The 21,973-nt window shown below is 39.3% G+C and overlaps 1 protein-coding gene across 8 annotated transcripts; it reads left to right on the top strand.

Moving 5' to 3' along the window:
- Positions 1-872: 872 nt before the first annotated feature.
- Positions 873-21,367, top strand: LUC7L3 (LUC7 like 3 pre-mRNA splicing factor). 8 transcript variants are annotated; one of them, XM_058817191.1, is made up of 13 exons: positions 873-1,061; positions 8,226-8,292; positions 9,259-9,298; positions 9,562-9,706; positions 10,713-10,787; positions 10,877-10,981; positions 12,851-13,012; positions 13,432-13,715; positions 14,244-14,404; positions 19,211-19,351; positions 19,457-19,562; positions 19,975-20,040; positions 20,884-21,367. In XM_058817191.1, the coding sequence occupies exons 1-12, from the start codon at positions 963-965 to the stop codon at positions 19,997-19,999; spliced, it is 1,410 nt and encodes a 469-aa protein (XP_058673174.1). In that variant the 5' UTR covers positions 873-962; the 3' UTR covers positions 20,000-20,040; positions 20,884-21,367. The 8 variants fall into 8 exon arrangements, 5 of the variants coding, with proteins under 5 accessions (XP_058673174.1, XP_058673177.1, XP_058673175.1 ...); XR_009275513.1 differs by having other exon boundaries at positions 19,457-20,040; XR_009275514.1 differs by lacking the exons at positions 19,975-20,040; positions 20,884-21,367 and adding an exon at positions 17,604-17,729 and having other exon boundaries at positions 19,457-19,522.
- Positions 21,368-21,973: the final 606 nt, after the last annotated feature.

Raw genomic sequence — 21,973 nt, 5'->3', positions numbered from 1 at the left:
TTGTATGTACTTAGGACATTCAAAATTATGTTGAGCAATTGTAAAATAGTTGACAATTGCTATGTGAAATTCAGTATATATTGAGTACAAAGTAACATCTAGAAAAGAAAACAAAGTGGGCTGCTTCCAAGGTCAAAGACTAAGATTTTTGTTACATCTGCAGGACTTCTATTCTCCCTCAACCTGTGAAGCATGGGACAGGCTTTCCAGAGAAGTGGTGGTATCATCCCTCGAAGCATTCGAAAAATGTGTGAATATGGCACATGAGGACATGGTTTATTAGTGAGTGTGGTGATGGCGGGACTGGATGATCTTAGAGGCCTTTTCCAACCATAACGATCCTACAATTCCCCGAATTCTTATGTGAACATGCGCAGCTGGCAGCACTCAGAACAGGGACTCGGAAGGAGCGCATCAGGAACAGTTTGGGTGACTTTCTCCTGCCAGGATGGAGAGGGGACAATGACACTGCTTCAGCTGTGCTCAGGCCCGTGTCCTTAGCCTCCAGCCATGACCAGCTAGGCCACTAGCATGTTGTCTCTGTGCTGTGTCCCTGCATTCGGACACCGCACTGGGCTGGACACTCTCTGTCGTGACAAGTTACCATCTGCAGTGATACCACACGGAGCTGGGCAGCATTTGTCATGACACCTCACTGGGCAGGACACCGTCTGTGTGGCACCTGCTGCCGCGTACGCGGAGCCACACGCGACTGTGGTGGTTCCGCGTTCCGGTATTTGTGGGGACTCCCCGCTCTTCCTGCGCGCCACACGGCTGCTCGGGCTGGGCAGCGCGGAGGCGCCGTGAGGGAGCGGAGCACGGCGGGCTCGGCCCGCGCGGTGCATTGTGGGCAGGGCCAGCCACCGCCGCCATTTTGTCTCCGTCAGGCGCGGCGCGGGTTGTCGGGGCGAGGTGGGCGGCGAGCTGGTGTCTGGCGAGGGGGATTCGGCCTGCATCTCACGATGATATCGGCCGCCCAGCTCCTCGATGAGCTCATGGGCAGGGACAGGAACCTGGCCCCGGATGAAAAGCGCAGCAACGTGCGGTGGGACCACGAGAGTGTGAGTGTAGCGGGGCCGCCTCTCTCCTCCCTCCGCTGCTCTCGCGCACTGCGCGGAGCCGGGGGTTTGTCGGAGCGACATGGGCGGCTTCTCTTGGCCAGGGACAACTGCGGGAAGGAGGGAGAAGGGGGGAAGAGGGAAGGCGTGACGTGCCGGCCAGAGCTGGGGTTCCGCGTGGGTTGTCGGGGTGCGGGTTGGGGCCCTCCGTGCTGGGCCCTGCATGGCGGCCTGGGGCGGGCCGGCCCTGGCCGTGCGCGGGACGGCGCCGAGTCTCACCGAGGAGGAAGATCCCGACACAGCCGGGCTGTTGTTGGGCTGCAGGAGGGACAGCCCCGCTGTTTGGGTGTCTGCGGGGGAAGGCTGTGCCCGCCGGCGCCGCCGTTAACGGGAACGGGGGTTTCCAGAGAGCTGCTGGTGGCAGGGGTCTCCCGGGGCGGCTGAAGGAATTCAACACTTCAGAGTGGAAGCCGCTGACTTGCACGAAGGGGGTTGAGACAGATGTTCGAGTTTGGGAGATAATGTATCTGGATCTCTTCCTGAGGATGGTGTTGGGGGAGGAAAAAGAAAGGCACGCGCGACCGACTTTAATGTCTGGAGCTTGTACTACAAGGAAAAATCATAAGACTTTTGATTAAGAAAAGGTTGATTCTTTCTGTATTTCCTAACTCAGAAGAATCTGCTTGGGAGGGGGGGACGGACACTATCCTAAACAAGCCTGTTGTTTAGGAGTACTTAACGTACTTTTGTTAATATGGTGTTTGTTCATTTTCTGCAATAAGTAGCCCAAACAGGACAACATTATTGTTATTATTATTATTATTATTTATTAATTGGGGTTTCTCCAGTTGGTTGAGCTTTAATGAATGATGAGTTAGTTTTGGCTATTATAGTTGCATTGTAAGTTTTTTCAGGAAAACTCACTGGTACCTACAGAGTTCCTATAGCTTTGGGAGAGATGAACACAGGAATTTTTAAATTTTATTTTCTCCCGTTCACGATACCTTTTTTTCCGTAATGATGTATGTTAAAAGAAAGTGTCACAATAATTTATGTCTTGAATGATAGGGATTTCTGTGGTTAAAGCTGCACAGAGCATTTAGCTCCTTCCCCTGTGTTGTTGTTTATTTGGGGGAAGGAGAAATGCTTGCATTAAATCATGTTAATCTAAGACATGTTTTCATGTTTTTATATGGGATTTAGGTCATTATAAAGGAGGATAATACTTGTTTGAATTTGTTTGGAATGGTTGAGTTTGTGTGATCTAAGGCCCAATACCTATCTTACCTTAGAGTTTTCAAGTGTGAGGAACCATTCTTTCCCTAGAAAAATGCTGCTCTGTAGATAAGAAGTGCACATCAGGAAGAAATCATAATTTCAGGAAGTTTTCATGGCCTTGTTTATGTGTTTCTAGACTTACTTTATTAAGAAAATAATTCGCTTGAGTGTTCGGTTAGATACTTTCCTTTGACTGTGAATTTAAAATAAGGAGGAGTTAGATGAAATACATGGAATACAAGGTGAATGGCTTGAGCCATGTTGGCCCAGGTAGAACAGATAAGGTGATTGCTTTGGTTTATTCGTTAAGATGAGAAAGACTTCTTTGTTGGTTTTTGTTTTCCCCATCATTCGCGTTTAGTAAGTTCAGATTACCTTCATCTTCAATTGAACAAATCACAGAGTATTTTCAGTTTTTCTTTTCGCTTACGGCTTTAGGCTGTGGAGTTTGACTATAACCAAATGACTCAGTCTCTAAGCTGTTCAGTTTTGTTGATACAAAACCAGGGCCTTGTTTCTCCTTCCCAGTCCTGTGACAGTTCAGAAAAGGAGCACTGTCCTGTGTCTGAGAGCAGTGGGAAAGTTACAGGCTTAGGGTTGAGCCTTCAGTCCTGCAGGATCTGTGGCTGTTTGCTCTGCTTTGATTTATTATTAAATACAACCTTTCTGCAAGGAATGTTTTCCTAGATTCCTCTAGTCCACTGAGGTCATAAACCCTAACAATTACTGCTGTTAAACACGTGTCTCACTTTGACTTTCTTTGTCACCTAAAGATTAAATTTGCAATGCTGACATGTTTTAAAAGACAGGAAATGCAGATAAGGTTCAAATGGTAACATTAATTCCTCTGCCTGCTGTCCTGCTTTTCAGGTGAAATACATCTGCTAATGTAATTTCTTTTGAGATTAGACATTGATCAGCATGCAACCTGCTCAATGCCAGCATGTTGTATTGATCCCATAGTGTAGGATTTTGTGCCACATTTCATCAGTTTTGAATGTGGAAGGTTACCAAGAAGCTCATCTGTATTTTGCTTATTCTTTGGAGATGGTGTCCATGTGGCTCTCAGAAACTGGAAGGTGCAGTGAAATACAAGATGGAAGTGGAAAGTGTGGAAGCAGAGGGTGTGATAGCTCATTGTGTGATTTATTTGCAGTGCCAATGAAACATGTAGATCATATATTATAAAAGTTTTTCTAGAGCTCAAGTTCTTACTATAAAACTTTGACATAATTAAAGCCTTTAATCTTTAAAAATTGGAATTCCACTTGTGGTATATTTCAGTATGATGGCATGTCTTTAGGTGATCAGTCCTGGTTTTGGCAAAAAGGCTTTGTGTGCAGGAAGAAATTATTAGTATCATGTATTTTAGTCTTTCTGCTTACTATCATATCTGTAGACAAAATGTATTTCTTTATTGATTCACACCTTCCTGCTTTAATATGCTGCTTGCTTGCACAAGGCAAGGAAAAAGTTCTTACAGAAATAGCAGTTGCATAAGAATTCTGAGGCTGTTCTGTAGTACAAGAGTACAGCATGGGCTGCCCCTGCTCCTGTAAGGTTTGAAATTTTAATGCTTCTTCAAGGCAAACTCAGGGTTTTCAGAAAGTGGAAAGGGATGAAGAGCTGTTAGGGACAAACAGCTGTGAGCAATCACCTCTGATGATGCAGTTTCTCAAAATGTTGCTTTGCATTCAGAGTATGATGGCATGATTTTAGCTATTTATGTGTTGTGCTTTTATAATGCCAGCAACCTAAATTGCTTTGTATCTAGGTAGAATTTAAGGACTTAATCCTCCAGGGGATGGAGGGAGAGGACTTAACCTTTCATTACTAATACTCTTCCTACAACAAATAACATTTATCTTCAAGAGTGGATTCTAGAGAAGGGCTGATGTTTGTTTGGATTTGGGTGGGTGGACATTGCTCTTAAAATATCTACTGCCCGTGAGCTTTAATGGATTCAAAGAACTCAACTATGAGAAGGAATTTACTAGTTTTTAATGTGTAAGCCTCAGCCTGCTGAATTTTATTCTCAGCCTTTTACTAGGAATTGTCTTTCTAAAGGAATTTGCTTTTGTAATTGTTTATTACTGTTAGAGAGATACTTCTCTACAAGTTAATAAATTTCTTGCAGAAGAGAAACATGTTAATGTAGAAGCACTAACAATATAGAGCTGTTAATAGCTTCTTTACATGGGAGAGCTTTGAACTGCTTCCCGAACTCCGGTTGAGCTTGCAGTTCTTGCTGTTAACTTTGTGCATTTGGATGTAAAGGATGCTGCTTTCCCACCTGCTAGAGATTTCAGGGATTAGTGAATTTGCGATGAAGAAATGGAAAGTTCCAGCATCCCTGTTGTAGCATCTTACCAAAGTTTGAGCACTCAGGGGCTTTGAGACCCAGGCTGTCTCAAAGGCTTATCCTGCAGCAGCACTTTGACACTGACACGTGTCTGTCGCACCTGCTCGCTAGCAGAGAATAACTCTGCAAAAGGAGTAAATGCTGGTTACCTGCATTGGTGGTTACTCCCACCAAACTGCCTGTTGTGGAATGTGTTTTCATATTGCTTGTGATCAGTGCAGCGATACTGATAAACCGTGGATGAGTGATGCCAGCTGAAGCTCATCACTCACATCTGTTTCAGTCATTCAATGGTTCCATGATGCTTAAACCATTCCTTGGCCCTTACTGTTCCCACTCACCATTGATTACTTGGGATTGCTGGAAAGTGCAGTTGATGTTCTATTTGAAAAAAAAAGCTCCCAATATTTCCAGTTGGATTGTGCCTGGGCCAGTCTGACCCTCGCTGCTGGGCCAAAGGCAGCAACTGCGGCGTGTCACCCCAGAGATACCTTGGCTAGCTGGAGATTGCAGCTGGGCACTGAACAAATCCAGGCTTGTTGGAACCCCGTTACCTCAAGAGGAATAGCTTCAGGCAATGGTGAAGAGAAAAAGGAGAGGATTCTGCTGGAAGGTTTAATGTCCAGAGGTTTATTCCATGGTTACAGAGGTCTGAATGTGAGGACCTGCTCCAACAGAACCACGGCCGCATGGTCTGATCACCTTTTGAAGCTCAGGGACAGGGGGAGGGGAGGTACAGGTGAGCCACCAACCAGGTGAGAGGGGCAGGGTCTCAGGGGAAGATGACACCCAGACAGGCCAATGACCCCCAGGCCTGAGTGGCATCCTTTGAACTTGACCAACAACACCACACCTTGCTGGAATGTTAAGCCTGATTGACAGGACTCACTCAGCAAGGGGGCAAGGGGGAAGGGAGAGAGTATAGGCACACCTGGGGAAGTGACCTGGAAGGCCAAAATGGGACAATACAGCACACCACAACAATGTTCAGCCTGGGAAGGCAGATGTTGCACTGTATGAAGCTGAGCTGGAGTGATACCTGCAAGATTCTGCAGAATTCCAGCAGGTTGTATTTTCCTGTTGAAGCATATGAAATTGAAGAGCATAATGAAATGGGTATGAGAGGGGAAGAAAATTGCTTCAGCCACGGTAGTCTGAACCACTCTGAAGTATTTCTCTGCAGGCTGCTTCCTAGGAGAGAATGTCAAGTAATACACTGAGTACCATCATAGTGCTAGAATGGCAGCATCTAGAGCTTGTAGAAGAAAATTATGGCAGCTTTTTGCTCTGTGTGTGTGGTTTTTGTCATTATTTTGGGTTTGAGGTTTTTTTGTTTGTTTGATATAGCTTGTGTTTGTTTTGGGTTTTTAATATATAAATAATTAATACAGTGTAGGGCATTTTTTAACCTCATATTTTAGAATTGGTTATTCCAACTTTTAGCTGTAATCAGTTCATAAAAAGAGGCTTTTCCTAGTAGTGCTGTTTCGTAATAATTGTAATTCTTTCTGGTTTTATTGAGGATGGATGTCTTGCTTTGTTCATCATACTTCTAATTTTTCCTTTGCTTCTTTTGTTACTACTAGTTTCTAAGCTGTTACGGGCCAGTTTTTAATTTTTTGGTTGATAGAAGATATTCTACAACTCCTTTAATTACTTGGTGTGGTTAGACTGTCATTACTGTACTGTGTCTTAAGAAATTGTTTAATCCTTCTCTGAATTTTTTTGGGAAATGTCTTTCCACTGATCCTTATACCTGGATGTGAGTGTGAGAAAATGGAAGAAGAAGAGAATGTATAGACAAATTACAGTTCTGTGGAAAAATCCGTCAGAAAAACTGAACAGAAAAATCCATCCCAGAAACTGCTCCTTTGAAGTAACTGTAGTAAAACAAGGGATATTGCAGCTTTCCAAGAAGAGCAGATTCTGAAATCAGATTTGGTCCAATAACTTTGTCCTTCCTTCTGAGAAGAAAAAAAAAAAAGTCACTTCACATGTTTTCTTAACTATTCTTGTTAAATTGCTTCAGATAGGTACCAGTGTCCAAACCTGGATCAAGGGAGAAGTATTCAAATGACATAATAAGAGATTTGTTTGTTGGTGTTTCTTTTCCATGGTTTGTTAATAGAAAGCCTGATGGTTTCTCTGAGGAATCTGCAAAGCAGTCAGGAGAGTTTGAACTTCCGTAGGCTGATTAGCAGTCTGGCAGTTAGCTTGGAAAAATAAATCAGGCTGGTCTAATTTGATCAATGGGTATCACAGGCTTTTTAGTGAGGTGGTGGTGTTTGGGGCTTCAGTCCTTACCCTCATTTCTTCAGATACTTCAGTCTGTATCTTGGGAGATAAGATAGTCCAAGTCTTTGTTCACAGGGTATGTGAGAGGATTAGAACTAGGCTGTAATGCGTTCAGAGTTATTAGATTGCAAAAATTTAAATTGATGTCATGTGAAGGAGGTGTTGGAAGAACGTCCAGGCTAGTTTTGGATTTACACCTTAATTAATGGCAGTCACATCTGTGGGGAGGGTCTAGTGAAAAGTTAATTATTTATGATTATTTATTAAGTTTGGGATGAAAGTATGTCTGATTCTACCCTTGCGTTCTGATTGATAGACAGGAGATATTTCTGTGTCATGAACTTCAGGAACTGACCACCTTGACTAGCTAAGCTCATGCTCATGGGTGAGGGTGAATAATCTTTTTAACAAAAGCTGGTTTTGCCCATAATATGTTAGGTATTTATTGACTAGAATAACAGGTTTGTGGGGTTTGGGGTTTTTGAAATTTCTGGTGGTCTTTTTTTGTTATCAGAAAGAGATCCTGACTCAATAATGTAAAACCAGGCTGTGGAGAAGCAAACCAAACTCTTTCTAGTTGGCAGGAAACCAGATTAAAATGAATGCCTTTTCTGCCTGAAGAGCTATATAATGTCTTGGCTATCATTCTTAAAATAGGGAATTGTAAGAACAGTGGTGTGGGAAAGCTTCTGGATAATTCTGTCTTTTAATTGCCATCAAAGTCCTTGGGATAGTACCAAATGTTTTAGTGCAGGTAGCTCTGGTTCTCCAGGCCAGTAGCTCTGAGGAAGTGAAGGCTGAACACAGAGTAGTCCCATGTTCCATGCTTCCATGCCGGTTTTTCTCACCTCTTGTTGCTTTTCACAGTTAAGAATTTCACTGAAACTTACTAAATAGTCCATTCTGATCTCATTCCTTTCATTTGGAAATATTAAATATTTAATATTTATAAATTGATGACACTTTAATCTTAAATATTTCGATTTAGTGGTAGAATTAAGAACTGTTACAAGGAAAAGTAAGATTTTTAGTGTTTTGTCATCAAAGTGCATCTTGTAGCACTTACTGCTGCCAAGAAATATAAAGATAAAGGGTGTGTAAAATTTCTAGAAATTTTACTATGTTCAAAGGAAACTTTGACACTGAAACTTTGCGTTTTAGTATAAAAAGCAATTGCATAAAATTTTCAATTCGAGAGACAAAAAATGATGCCTGTTTCTTTCTTCTGTCAGGTTTGCAAATACTATCTTTGTGGCTTTTGCCCAGCTGAGTTATTTACAAACACCCGTTCTGATTTAGGTAAGTTTATAAGTCATGACATTTTTATTCACGGAAAAGTAATTACGGTTGAGCTTTTGTTTGCAAACTATGTTTTTATTGTTAATTGCTTTGTCAAAACACTTGGATTTTTTTTTTTTTTTTTTTTTTTCATTTCAAGGGTTGCCAGTGATACAGTGTGGTAAAAGTAATATTTATCCCAGATCTTACTTTGTCTAAGTTGAAAGGCTTCTTAAAAATTTTTTCTTACTATGTAAGCTAAGTTGCTGGGTGTGGGGTGTTTTTCTCCTGTTCAAGTGGCAGTTTTGTGTGACATACTGTTGAGCTGCTTTACCTAAAGTAAAAGACTCACTTACTGTAATAGTTATTTCTAAAGGCCAGCTCTCAATTGCTGGTAGTTGATGGCTACATATAGTATATATTTTGGAGAAGTTAACTTAGCAAAACCAGACTTTTGTCTTAGTGTTAGTTTCTAAGTCTGTTAAAGAGTTTGAGAGTCTGGGGAAGGTGAGGAATTTTAACATGGCCACCTTCATGAGCTCAGGGTACATACCTCCTAATTTACTCTGAAGATCTGTTTTAAGTAGCCAGTGTGTTGCAGAGAACCCTGGAAATTAGAAAGTGCCTGATGAAATTTCCCTTCATATGTAATTTTTCTTTTTTTTTTTTTTTTTTTTTTTTAAGCCCCAGGTATTTAGGATATTACATTGTTTGTATTTACTGATGTGAAACTCGATCTGGAAATTTTATTTTTTATCATGACTGCATATGTCGAGTCTCTTTTTTATAACTACCTAATGATGTTGACATTCTTTTTCTTCAGTGTGTCTTTCAAGCTCCAAGCAAAGGAAGCAGGATGGCAGAAGCATAAAAGTCTTTGTGAAATGTTTATAGTTCTGTTCTGTCATGATGCACAAACAAATGTTGGTGGAATATGAGTACAACATTTAGGAATGCAAACTTAAGCTTTTTGTGTTGTCTTCTTAGGTCCTTGTGAAAAAATTCATGATGAAAATCTACGCAAACAGTAAGTTTGTTGTTTGATATGTTAAAGTAAATGGAGTTTCTGGTATCTTTGCAATTTGTTAATAGCAGCCCAAACATTACGAATTACTTGCTCTTTTTATTTGCAAAAGTTTGTTTAAATTTTTATTTAAATAAAAATTTACTTATTTAAATATATCATATTCTCTTACTGTGAGCAAGAATTTATAATACTGTGTGTCTTGTTACTTAGTTTTCATCTATTACAGATTTATGTGAGCTCTCATTTTTAAAACCTTTTCTCAGGTATGAGAAGAGCTCTCGATTCATGAAGGTGGGCTATGAGAGGGATTTCCTGCGCTATTTGCAGAGCTTGCTTGCAGAGGTGGAGCGCAGGATCCGGAGGGGCCACGCTCGTTTGGCTCTCTCACAGAACCAACAGTCTTCTGGGGTGAGTCTGCAGGAGTCAGTGAGGCAGCTTTTCCTGTAGATAGGATCTTCAGGGTCTTACCTATTCAGATGAAACTTAGTGTTATCCAGAAGATTCCTGATGAATTAAGATTTTTTGCCTGTTAGCCAGCAGATTGCATCTGGCATTAATAGACAAGGCAGGTGACTCCAGAGTCACCAAGAGCCCTCTCTGTTCTCACCGTCTCTTGTTTCCTCAGAATGAGTATCTGTTCTCTACCTGTCAGTTGTTGCCTTTACCCTGACAACCTCAGTTTATGTTCTCTCCTCTAGTTGCACATTCCTCCCTCCCTGCACTAGCAAGCTGTGTCTCTCCCCATGATGGATTTGGAGCAGTGTCTGTGGCCTGTGCTCTCTGAGTTTTGTGACTGCCAGGACAGCCTTGCTCTTTCTGCTGCCCCACCTCACTGTTCTGTACAAAGTCCAGTTGCTTCAGAAGGAGCTGTGGACAGTGTCAAGTTGAGAGATGCCACTTGTGGAGCAGAGGTGGGAGTGCAGCGAAAAGTCTGTTCTAGCAGCCTGCAGAGAGGACACTGCTAACAAGTACATCTTTGAAGTGAGATTCCTTTTGCATTTTACTCAGAGTTTGAAATGTAAAGTGTACAGAACCTCTGAGTCATAATCAAATGTCTGCAAAGATATGTAACAGCTGCATGGGAGTGTCAGAGTTTAAAGTTAGGACTTTGAATACAGTTTTCTTGCTTTTTATGGGCCAGGATCTTGAACATTTTTGTTGAACTGGGAGGAATTAGTGTGACTAGACTTAACAGGGGTGGAGTAAGTTGTGTCGTGGAGTGTTTTATAGTAGACTAGACTATTATTAGGAGCTTCTCATGGGAGAAGAGGCCTGGGGAAGTTATTCCCAAAGTGTCTCTGGAATATGAGAAGACATACATTTGTGTGTTTAAGCTATTTTAACAAAAGAAAAAGAAAAAAAAAAACAACAAGGAAAGAAAAAAAGCCCCAAGTCACTCTTGCACTTTTTACAGGGAGCTGGACCTACCGGTAAAAACGAAGAGAAGATTCAGGTGTTAACTGACAAAATTGATGTACTGCTTCAACAGGTGAGAGGTTTTTAATCCCCATGAGAGAGATCACTTGCTTTTGTTACTTGATCAAAAAATAAACTTTTAATGTTTTTATTGCCTTTTAGATTGAAGAACTAGGTTCAGAAGGAAAGGTGGAAGAAGCACAAGGAATGATGAAACTTGTTGAACAGTTAAAGGAAGAGAGAGAGCTGCTGAGGTCTACGACTTCAGTAAGTCATGTGTTCGTAGTTCTGTGAGACATATCAAAGTTTGGTGCACAGTACATTCTAAATAACCATGTCCTTCCACTGAAGGCATGCAAGGTCTGTGTAGAATTCATTGCATAGTAACAGGACGTTTGGCTGTGTTAATCCAGTGTATTGATTAGGCATTCTATCTTGGGGGTGGGCTTCCTGCACACAAATTATGAAATTACTCACCCAGCAGTCCTGGAGGAGAGCTTTCACCTTCCTCTAGTTGAGGTCTCAGTTAAACTTTGCCCTGTGACCTCTACACTAGAATTATACTGTTAGAGAAGCTGTTACAGAAAGTGCTTGAGTCAGGGCTGTGACAGCATCTGGCTGACTCTCAGAGCTACATAAACCAGAGGGAATGTGTTAAGTATCAAGTTCTTGTTAATAAAAAAGAAGCTTAAGTTTAAAGATTTTATTTTGGCATTTAATTAAATCTCAAATTGAGATTCTTGTTTTAAGAATTCAATTGGAATTCTTAAGTTCAGTTATGTCTGTACCATATTTTAAGAGCTCTTGTTGCTCTATATAACACTGAAGAGTTCTTCATTACAATTTATTGAAACAATGGCTGGAAGGATTAAAAGTTTGAAAATTTTGTTGTTGGTTTTGTTTATAATTAAGAGATCTTGTTTTTGTTAAAAAAACTGATAATTCTAGTAGAAATGCTTTCATAGCAAAAGTTTTTTTAAAGGTGTAATAGTTTTGAGGAGGTTAATTTGAACTTTGTCTTGTTAACATGTTCTTGGGTGTGATATGGTTTGATGTTTTTCATTGGGACTCAGTTTTTTTACTTGAAGAGATTGAAGCATACTTTTTGCTTTAAGTGACTAATTGGGAAAGGACTTAATTTGTTTTGCTTTAAGGTTTTTTATTAAAATAGGGATATATTTAATAGGGATAGTTTTGCGTGTGTGTTATTTGAAACATGCTTAAAAATTGGTGGATTGGGTTTTGTAACAGCTGTTTAAGAAATTAAGAACATATAAAGCTTTGTTTGACTTTATTTGTGGTGTGGTTTTTATTATTTTCTTTTGTTAGTTAAGAATGCATTTTAATGTTTGATGTGTTCTCTTAACAAGTGTTTGATTTGTGGGAGAATGAAGCATATTAAAGATGTGATGAATACCTTAATTTTTTTTAAATGTGGTTACTTTTTGAGATATATATGTGGGACTATTGTTAGTTTTAACTTTTTGGGGTATACTTAATGAAGTAAAAACTTGAAAAAATGTTGATAGGCATAATTACTTTTTTTTTTTTTAAGAATTCTTAAATGTTGCACACAGCATGTTTATGTCCATGCTGTATGATTCATGAACCTGGGCTTATGTTGAAATTTCAGTGTACTTCTCATATGTCTGTTGAAACAAGTGGTTTAATTTGACCACCATACTTTTAAATAGAAGCCAGTATTTTTTTTCTTTTTGTTTTTCTTGAGGTAGTATTCTAGCCTTTTGATTCCTTGAGTTGTATTCCATGGTAGTTCTGCAGCTCCTGACATTTCAGTTGATGCCAAAGATATCTTAAAACAGCTTTACAAGAAAAACTTAAAACTTTAATTTTTCTGATACTGCAAGGAAGCTGCAGATACAACTGTGTGCATGTTAATGCAGTGAGTAATGGTTCTGTGTTTTTTCACGGGCTCCTTCCATGTGGGAATGGGCATAGGGTGGCCTCTTCTCTCCCTCTTTACTGTGATGGGGTGCAGTGCACCAAAGATAAAGCAGGCAGATGTGATTTCAACTTTCAGTAGAGCTTGGGATTTGACAACAGTAACAAAGACTTATAAACCTCTTCACTGACTAAAACTTCTCTTTTGCTGTATCAAATATTCTTCTTTTTCAGACAATTGAGAGCTTTGCAGCCCAGGAAAAACAAATGGAAGTTTGTGAAGTTTGTGGAGCCTTTTTAATTGTAGGAGATGCACAGTCGAGGGTAGATGACCACTTAATGGGAAAGCAGCACATGGGTTATGCCAAAATAAAAGCTACTGTAGAAGATCTAAAAGTAAGTATTTCCTCTAGTTATTGAAATGAAAAGTGCTTGGAGGTTTCCTGATGTACATAAAAGGCTGTCCAGTGAATTTTCTCAAGAAGGTGAAATACTCCCAAGAAATGGAATCCTGCACTGTGCTTTCACTGATGTAATTTGTTGTGACATAGACACAAGCAACGATGTTGGTTTAGGTTGGAAGTTTTATGGTCTTTTTAAGAAAATGTAGTGTGGCCTCTGTTGTGAGAGTGACAAGCAAAAAAAGGTTCTGCAAGACAAAGGATTTGCATTTCAGGGATTTTAGGAAGTACTGTCCTTTGTTTGGAAGATAAAACAGACCTGTTTTAAAAGTTTAGGCTTTTACATCCTCAGAATCTGTAAGCTTAAGTGTCTTGAGTAGTCTTCATTTCTTCCTGTGAACTTCTTTTTTTAAGGAAAAGTTACGAAAAAGAACAGAAGAGCCTGACCGTGATGAAAGGTTGAAAAAAGAGAAGCTAGAACGAGAAGAGAGGGAGAAGGAGAGGGAGCGGGAAAGAGAAGAGCGGGAAAGGAAGAGACGACGTGAAGAGGAGGAAAAGGAGAAAGAGAGGGCTCGTGATAGAGAGAGACGTAAAAGGAGCCGCTCACGGAGCAGGCATTCCAGCAGGACATCTGACAGGAGGTGCAGCCGCTCACGAGACCACAAAAGGTCAAGAAGCAGAGACAGAAGACGAAGCAGGTACCTCTGTGTGTGTCTGTGTGTCTCTTAAGTATTTTCAGGTAAATTTCCAAAAGGTAAAAGGGGACTTACTGTCAGCCTGAGTAACATCAATGATTTGTTAGCTTCACTTAGGTGTTTCTTCTCAAGTGAAGACATACCTTATTGGTTCTAAGGATAAGCAGGTTTTTGCTGAGTGTCACTGTCTTCTCTCCATTTTTGGAAGATGAACCCATAGTGGTGGAAGCGGCTTTATGAGGGAGCTTTCAGCAAACAAAGAATGCTCCCCAAAAATACGGTTTCTTGTTTCTTCCTTCAGCTAGTCTTTATTTCATGGTTGTAGATACTTTTAAACTATGTAGTTAAGTGTTTCAGTAAATAAAGAGGCATATTTCTTATGTACTGGGAAACATTTCTATACAATATATTAAGATTTGGTTTCTGCAGGCAATCACTGTATTTTAAAGTGCTGCTGTTTTACTGTTGTATATTCTGAGATAGAGAATAGCAGCTGAGATTTACGTTTTGAAATTCTGTCTGAATGTTAAGGAGTCGTGATCGGAAGAGAAGCAGAAGCCATGATAGATCAGAAAGGAAACACAGGTCTCGTAGTAGGGACAGGAGACGGTCAAAAAGCCGGGATCGAAAATCCTACAAGCACAGAAGCAAAAGCAGAGAGAGAGAACAAGACAGGAAGTCAAAAGAAAAAGGTATGTTTGTGTAAGGACTGAGTTCTTAGCAAGTTCTGAAATGAATCTTTTCTTAGAGTCTCAAAAGCTGTTAGCTTTTCAGTGAGTGCCTGAAAGTTCTTAGTACCAAATCAGACCTCATTCTGAGAGGTGTGTGTGTTGCTGTTAGCAATTTGAAGGATTTTGTTCTTCCCAGTTACTGTCACTACATGTGTGTGCATACCTACACCCCAGTGTCCTTCTCTTACCTGTTGCAGTTTGCCTGCAGATGAAGTGTGCAAGGATTTTTATATATTTTAAGACCTGTTTACCTTTAGAAAAGCATAAGCCTGTAAACATAATTTTCTAAGAGTGAATGTCTTATATTCCTACTTGTAGTGGATATTTGCAATTACCCTTTGCAGGTACATGTTTTGTGGGGGGCTGGTACCTTGCTTCTCACCTGTATGACCTATTAATTCCCAACACTATCATGTTTCCTTTATTCTTTTAACAGTGCTTTTAAGTTTTTTTCCCCAATCTATAAATGCAGTTCAAGATAAATACTGCAGAATCCCTGTGATGCTCTAAATGACAATTCATGCCTTCTCCCCAGTCTCCTGCTCTTCCCCCCGCACCTTTCTCCTTTTGTTTTTTTTTTGTTTTTTGTTTAAGCAAAGTGAGTCTTGCTTTGTCAGTATTCAGGTGAGTCTGAACAGAAAGCTGTGTTAGTTTTTGAAACAGTTTTGTAGCTGTAGGCGCCATGTATCACAGCATTCACGGTGACCAGAGGCTGAAGCTCAGAAACTTTAGGTAGGATTACAAAGAGCTACAGTGAGAACACTGTAGATTCACATTCTGTGAGAAGAAGATACTAATTCACTGCTAAATTTCCCCCTTTAAAAGTCTTTTGGAACTTCTATAGGAACGTAATACTTCTGGCTCTGGTGGGGAGCTGACTAATGGCCAGTCCAAAACAGCCACCCCACTTCATGGGCTGATCATCAGTAATGGATGAAACAATTGTGTTTCTAAGGTACTTTTGAGGTTCTCTGGAATGAAAGGTGCTCTGTGCATGTGTCTGGGTTGCATAGGCCTGTCTGCTTGACCCTTCTCTGTATTTATCCAGTGGATTAGTTGCCAAAATGTTGGTGATGCTTCATGTATTTCTCTTCCCTGACTTCCTTGAACTGTTTCAATTATTCTGGCTTATATTATGGGACACCTTCAGTAATGATTCTTCTCTTATTTTCCTTTGCCGTGTAAGAGAGTGGGTTTTGTTGCTTGCTCATTGGCAGTGGAAATGATGTGCAGGCTTTAAACTCAGATTCAGCGTTGTAGCCTGTATGTGTCCATTTGTTACTATTCTTACCTGATTTTTTTGCCTGCTTTATGAACAGATTTCTGGTACTTGGTGAAGAATGTCCTATTCTCCTGAATGTTTGTTATCTATGCATATAAATAACTGTTTTCTTATTTCTTTAAATTTGGTCTGGTTTTGAGCTTTTCAGTTCTTTCATTAATCTTCCCATAAATAGAGGAGCTAGTGAACTCTCTTCAACGTCTCAAGTATTTTTAATTTTAACTTGACTAATTTCCTTGCTGGCTGTTTTGTTTTCTTCTTGCTGCTTTCTTCCGCCAGAAATGAGAACAGTGAGGTGGTGCTATGAGCTGTGATGAAAAATCCCACCTGGGAAAATCAATTACTTTTTTTTGACTGTGCCATCCTAACATTTGTAAAAGCACAAATAAGCCTTAGAACAGGACTGTACTGTTGAAGAAGTTTGTGATTTTTTCCCTTTGTTGGGAAAGTCTTCTAACAGAAAAAAATACAAAAGAGGAGGGAAGGAAGGAGGGAAAAAACCAAACCCAATAGTAATTACTAAGGCAACATTGAATTTCTGTACTGAAGCTGTAAGCACCATTGCATTGTCATATTTGCAATGTGGCGCTGTAGATAGGTAGTTAAGAATAAAGCTTTTAGAGATTCATGTATTTGAAGTGTCTAGCTTTTGCACAATAGTAACTTCAAATTTAAATCTTAACTTACTACATTGGGAATCTTGTCTTCAGAATCTACTTGTCTTTATTAGCCACCACTGATCTGCAGTTGTAAAAGTAAGCAGCAAAGGCTGTAACTACTCATGGTAGTGCCTTTCACCTGGATATCTCAGACTGCTTTATAAACATGAATATTAACACAAAAAAAACCCCAAGGAGCAGTTTACCAAGACTTGTGTACAATTGCACATTAAATTAGTCCCACACTGAAAATTCAGAAGTCCTGGTTTCTTGTTCACTAAGATACCATAGAAGACGGCAACCAAGGTTATAAAAAAAAAAGAAAAAGCAAAAAATGGGGCACTTGCTTTGTGACACAGATTTCAGTGTCAGAGATATCTTTGCTAAAGAAAGGAGCCACCAGCCGTAAACACCAGCTGAGCCTTAGCTTAATATAAACCAGTAGAGTGCACCTACTGTTCAAGTAAACAAACTTCAGAGCAGATGGAATAAATAGGGGGTTTTAATAAAACAAAAATTATTTTCCAAGTACCTTCATTTTATGAAGAGTTAATACTGGAATGGGCCTCTAGACCACTTTGGCTTGGCTGTCTGTCTTCCCTAATCTGGATTCTGATACTTATATAAAAATAATTATGATCATGTTTTAATGTTAGTGATTAAACCTCAGCAAATACTACCAGAACACTTCAGTAATACTGGATATTATGTTTGATTTTCTGAACAGTAAAGCGATTCACTTTGTCATGATAAGAATTCTCATAAAACACATCTCAGTTGCCCACATAAACTCAGTCAGAAAAATGTGCATGTGTTTAATCAGGAAGCAAAGTCAGTATGAATGTGATTATACCTAATAGATTACAGCTGAAATAATACATCCAGTTCCAACAGCAAACTAATTTTATATGCTTTTTCTCTTACTGATTAAAAATACAGTGGGGGAACTTAACTTCTTGCAGATACTCTAGGGGTTGGAAAGTTATTGGGCTATTTGTTGAATACACTTTTTCAGTTCTGCTTGGCAAACTGGAGGTTTGGTATGGTATACCTATTTTAATACTAAAATTTTTAGAAGAATTTGATCTTTCATACCACAGTTTTTTTTAACCTTGAACAAAATTATCCTCTTGACCATATTCAAGACACAAACAAGACAGAACAAAACCCTGCACACTGCACATCCATAGGGCTATTAAGATCTACCATATCTACATAGGACAGAAGATAAGATTATTGGACTGACTACTAGTCCTCTGCGGGGAAACAAGACTACTATTCCTCAGTGGATCCACGTGTGCACCGGAGATACCTTTAAGACACAAAAAGAAGACTTTTTAACAAGGTTAGTTAGAGTGCAATCTACCTGCCGAGTTGCCAAATTGAGGGCAGACAGACCCAAACTGACTTAGTCCTTCAGTGAGCTGGGTAATGTTGCCGTGTGCTTGCTCCAGGCACCCTGCACTGGATGTGCTGCTGCAGGTGAATCCTCACTACTGGTGGTCATTAGGCAGTTGCCCTCATTTCTCTGTGAGGACTTTACCTTATCCTTTGGTAGTCTTATAAAACAAAGAAGTTGGAATGTTGCTGCTCTCTTAAAGCTTAATTTCTTGTTTTGTATCCTGGAATATAAAAGTGTGTTATGCCAGTCTAGGTGATAATGTTGTTTTAAATAGCTTTTTCAGAGTGTTCCATCTGTGTGCTCCTGTGTCAGGGATATATCTATCTATTTATATTATTTATTTTGATTGCCCAGATAGCAGGGAATAATCAGAAAAAAGAGCATGAATGTTGTTCTGTGTGATGACATCTGAGAGGTTGGTTTTTTGGATTTCTTTTTTCTCTCCAGAGTGTCTTTACTGAGCAAGAGTTGAATATTATGGTGTGAAATAATACAGCAGGAATTGGTATTTTTATTAAATTTGCAAATACTGAATTTACAGATGAGGCACGCAGCTCTAATACTGAATGTTTTTCTTCCCATGGAAATATTTTTACTTCTGGCTTCCTTCCTTCTTTGAAGATTGAGTTTTTAGTGTAGCAAATGCTTCAGTAAGTTTCCCAATTCATTATCAAATTGTGGGCTCCTTCCCCCACAGCTTGCTGTTTCTTTGCCTTTGAAAAAAAATTGCTTTTTATATATCTTCCAAGCTATCTCCCCAAGGCCTTTTAATGAGTTGTTTATAAATGACTGCTGTTTTTATAAAATTGAGAATTAACAATGCTGACAAATGTGCAACTTCAAATTTAATTTTGGTCATCACTGATCTCCACCTTCAAAGCTGTCAGTGCTTAATATCATTTCCCAAAGTATTTGATAGTTTGAGATTGCTGGTTTTTAATTGGCAAGTATAAATTTCTTTGATTATGCAGTCAAGCATAATTGTCCACCACTCCTTTCTGATTCCTTTTCAAGAACCATAACTAACAAAAATTATAAACCAAAGCAAGCCATACACAATCAGAAATCAAAATGTGGGGACCAGAAGAGTCCCATAATAAGTAAGGAAGCCATGCACCATAATTACACATCTGCCTAACCTCTTTACCTCCAATTTGTTCGTTTTGACAGAGAGCTGAGTAGCTGCCTCTGTTAGGAGGTCTGACCTTTCTCCTCTTCCCCCACCCTATACTGTCTCCTTCTACCTTTATTTTGTCCCCTCTCCATTCCAGCATGGTAGTCTGAAGCCTATTTCTGTAACTTTTTGAGTATTACTCTTATTGCTATAGAATGTAATTGTCCCATGTTGTATGCAGTATATATCTCACGTGTGCAATGTTTGTTTTTACTTTGAAATCCATGGTCAATGTCTTCTTTCATGGCAGAAAAGAGGGGATCTGATGATAAAAAAAGTAGTATGAAGTCCAGTAGTCGAGAAAAACAGAGTGAAGACACAAATACAGACTCGAAGGAGAGTGAGACTAAGAATGAGGTCAATGGGACCAATGAAGACATTAAATCTGAAGGTGACACTCAGTCCAATTAAAACTGATCTGATATGACCTCAGATCAGACAGAGGTAAGTGCATTATTTCAAACTTTGATTAGGGCTTTTTGTTACTGTTTAACAGTGCAGCGTAAGTATGCACAGATGAAGATGGAACTAAGTCAAGTAAGAAGACAAACTAAAGCACCTTCTGAAGGAAATGACAGTGTAGTCCTGCAAAACGTTTTGAGGTACATTGTTTTGTCTCAGCTATTTTGTAGCAGACTCATGCCCCCATTAGTGTGCCTCTTTGGGACATATTTGTAATATAGTCACCATAGAAAAATTAATTATCCTTTTTTATTTTTAGGGATTTTGTTATCTTTTTTTTTTTAATTGAACTGGTTTTGTATTTAAGTCCATATTGTGTTGGTACATCAGCAGAAACTTTTGCTTAAATACTTAATATTTGAGGCACATGTTGGACTACTTTGTTTTCATATAAACTGCTAGTATTTCTTTGTCAAGGATGTTTCTAGTTTTTTTGCTTTATTGCCTTGCATTCTAATGCAGTTTGTTCTGTAACTCGAGAGCCAGTAGCATTGGATTGATGGAAGTGTAGGGTTTATGAATTATTGCAGCTGACTACCATACCTCACACAGCGTTGGTGTTGTGAGCGGCCCATGAAAAGCCAAATTAAAAATCAAGGATTCAGTCAAACTAAGCAGGTACTCATGCCAGGTACTCCTTTCTCTACCCACATCCATGTTTGAATGCTGTTGCCTGTAATCTTTAAGCTTACTGTTGTGTTTTTGATTTTGAAGCTAGTGAAAAGGACTTTTTGTGTATTGTGTGAATACTGTAAATCTGATGTTAACAGAATGGAATTTTCTTTCAACTGTGTGTAGGGATGCAGTGCTGCCCAGAATTAGATATCTTTAAAGAGTTTAAAATGCAATAAACACTACATAATATTCGCCTTGTTACTTTCAATGCAATTCAAGTCCTTAAGAGGTATGTGCTTAATATTTCCTACTGTGTAGGAGACTTTGCAGTCAGCCATAGCACAGAAGAGTGGAATGGCTGGTAACAGGCTTGTAAGGCAGATATAAGTGCAGAAACAGCTGCCACCAAATGATGGCAGTGTTGATGGCAGGAATGTATGCTGGAAACTATTTGTGGGAAATTAAGCAGCTAAGCAATAGGCAATTATGTATTGAAAGGGTAACTTGAAGTTTTTTCCCCACTCTCGACATAGCTTTCTTACAGAAGGTCTTTAGTTGTATTCCTGAAATAAGGAACTAACAGTGGAGGTGACAGCTGATAAATGAGCTTCTTGCAATATAATTTGTTACTGTAGTTGCATTATGTATGCTAGGAACTCTTAAACATTTAATGTTGATATTAAACCATTAATGCTACATCATTGCTTCTAATGCCAGTCATGTTCAATGGTGATGTTTTTGTAGAGTTAAGATGACAGCTAACAACTGGGCGAGTGTATAGGAATGGTAAACAAAATGCTCCTAATGCTGTCTAATCGTCTGTTCTCCCAAAATTTTGCATTATAGGACTACTATGTGAAGAGTCTGCGAAGATAGTGGAAGACAGCTTAAACTGAAGATCTGCTTTTAAATGAGGTGAAAGAAAGCTGTAGTGGCATAGAAAAATATAAAGTTGAGTTAGATTTTTTTTTAATAAAATTTAATTCAGGACTGGTGTTTCCTCCCAGAGTTCAAAAAGATGTGTTGATAATAGCACATATGCTACTGAGAATATAAGTCCTGTATCCTTCTTTTTCTTTAAGACTTTTTAAGATAAGAAACCAACATAACCTGAACACATGGCTTGCTCAGTGTTTAATTGCAAGTTTTCATTCTTGGACTTTAAAACACAAGAATAAATGTTTAGTATTTGTGTGAATTGAACTAAAATGAATCCCATTTTTACAACTAAGCAATTCCTAGCTTCTTGATATATGAGAAATGGAAATAAAGTATCTTTGAATTTCTGTTACAAATTTGATTGTCTCTGTCATTGAACATTTAATATTAAATAAGCTTCTTTCCTAATAAATTTCTCGTGTCTTCAAGCTTAGTTCATTAATTTGGATGCTTAGTTATTCTGTGCTGTTTGTTGGTTTGGGTTTTTTTTGGTTCTATCAGGATTTAATTTCAGGCTTACTTTTGCAGCAGTTAGCTGCTGTTGGGTTCACTGTCTTCTCCAGAAAGTGCCTTTTGCTGCAGTAGGTTAAGAAATTACAGAAATCTTGCAATAAAAATGGCAGTATTAATTCTTTATAAAACAGGTCAACTTTGACAGCATGTTTAGAGAAATGCCAGTGCTGAGACTGGCATTCAGACTGCTTCACATTTGCATTGCAATATTGGTTTGGGGTATTGATTAACAGCCCTGTGCAGTTGGTCAGAACAGACACACAGGCAGGGAAATGTGCTTCCTGCTTCCCTGTGAAGCTGTAGTGCAAGCAAGAGTGGTTCTTTTTGGAAAAGAACTGCATTGTGTACTAGTCAGTGCTCTGGCTGTAAGGCAATGAATTTACATTCTTTAATAAGAGCATTATCTTTTCCATTAGTATTCAGGCCTTGACTGTATATGTAACCAAAGTCAGACATGGACAGAACACCATTGTAACTTATGCTG

This window comes from Ammospiza caudacuta, chromosome 19, assembly GCF_027887145.1.
Source record: "Ammospiza caudacuta isolate bAmmCau1 chromosome 19, bAmmCau1.pri, whole genome shotgun sequence".
In the NCBI taxonomy this organism is placed as follows: domain Eukaryota; kingdom Metazoa; phylum Chordata; class Aves; order Passeriformes; family Passerellidae; genus Ammospiza; species Ammospiza caudacuta.
Note: the sequence above shows the minus strand (reverse complement) of the source record. Positions and strands in the feature narration are given on the sequence as shown.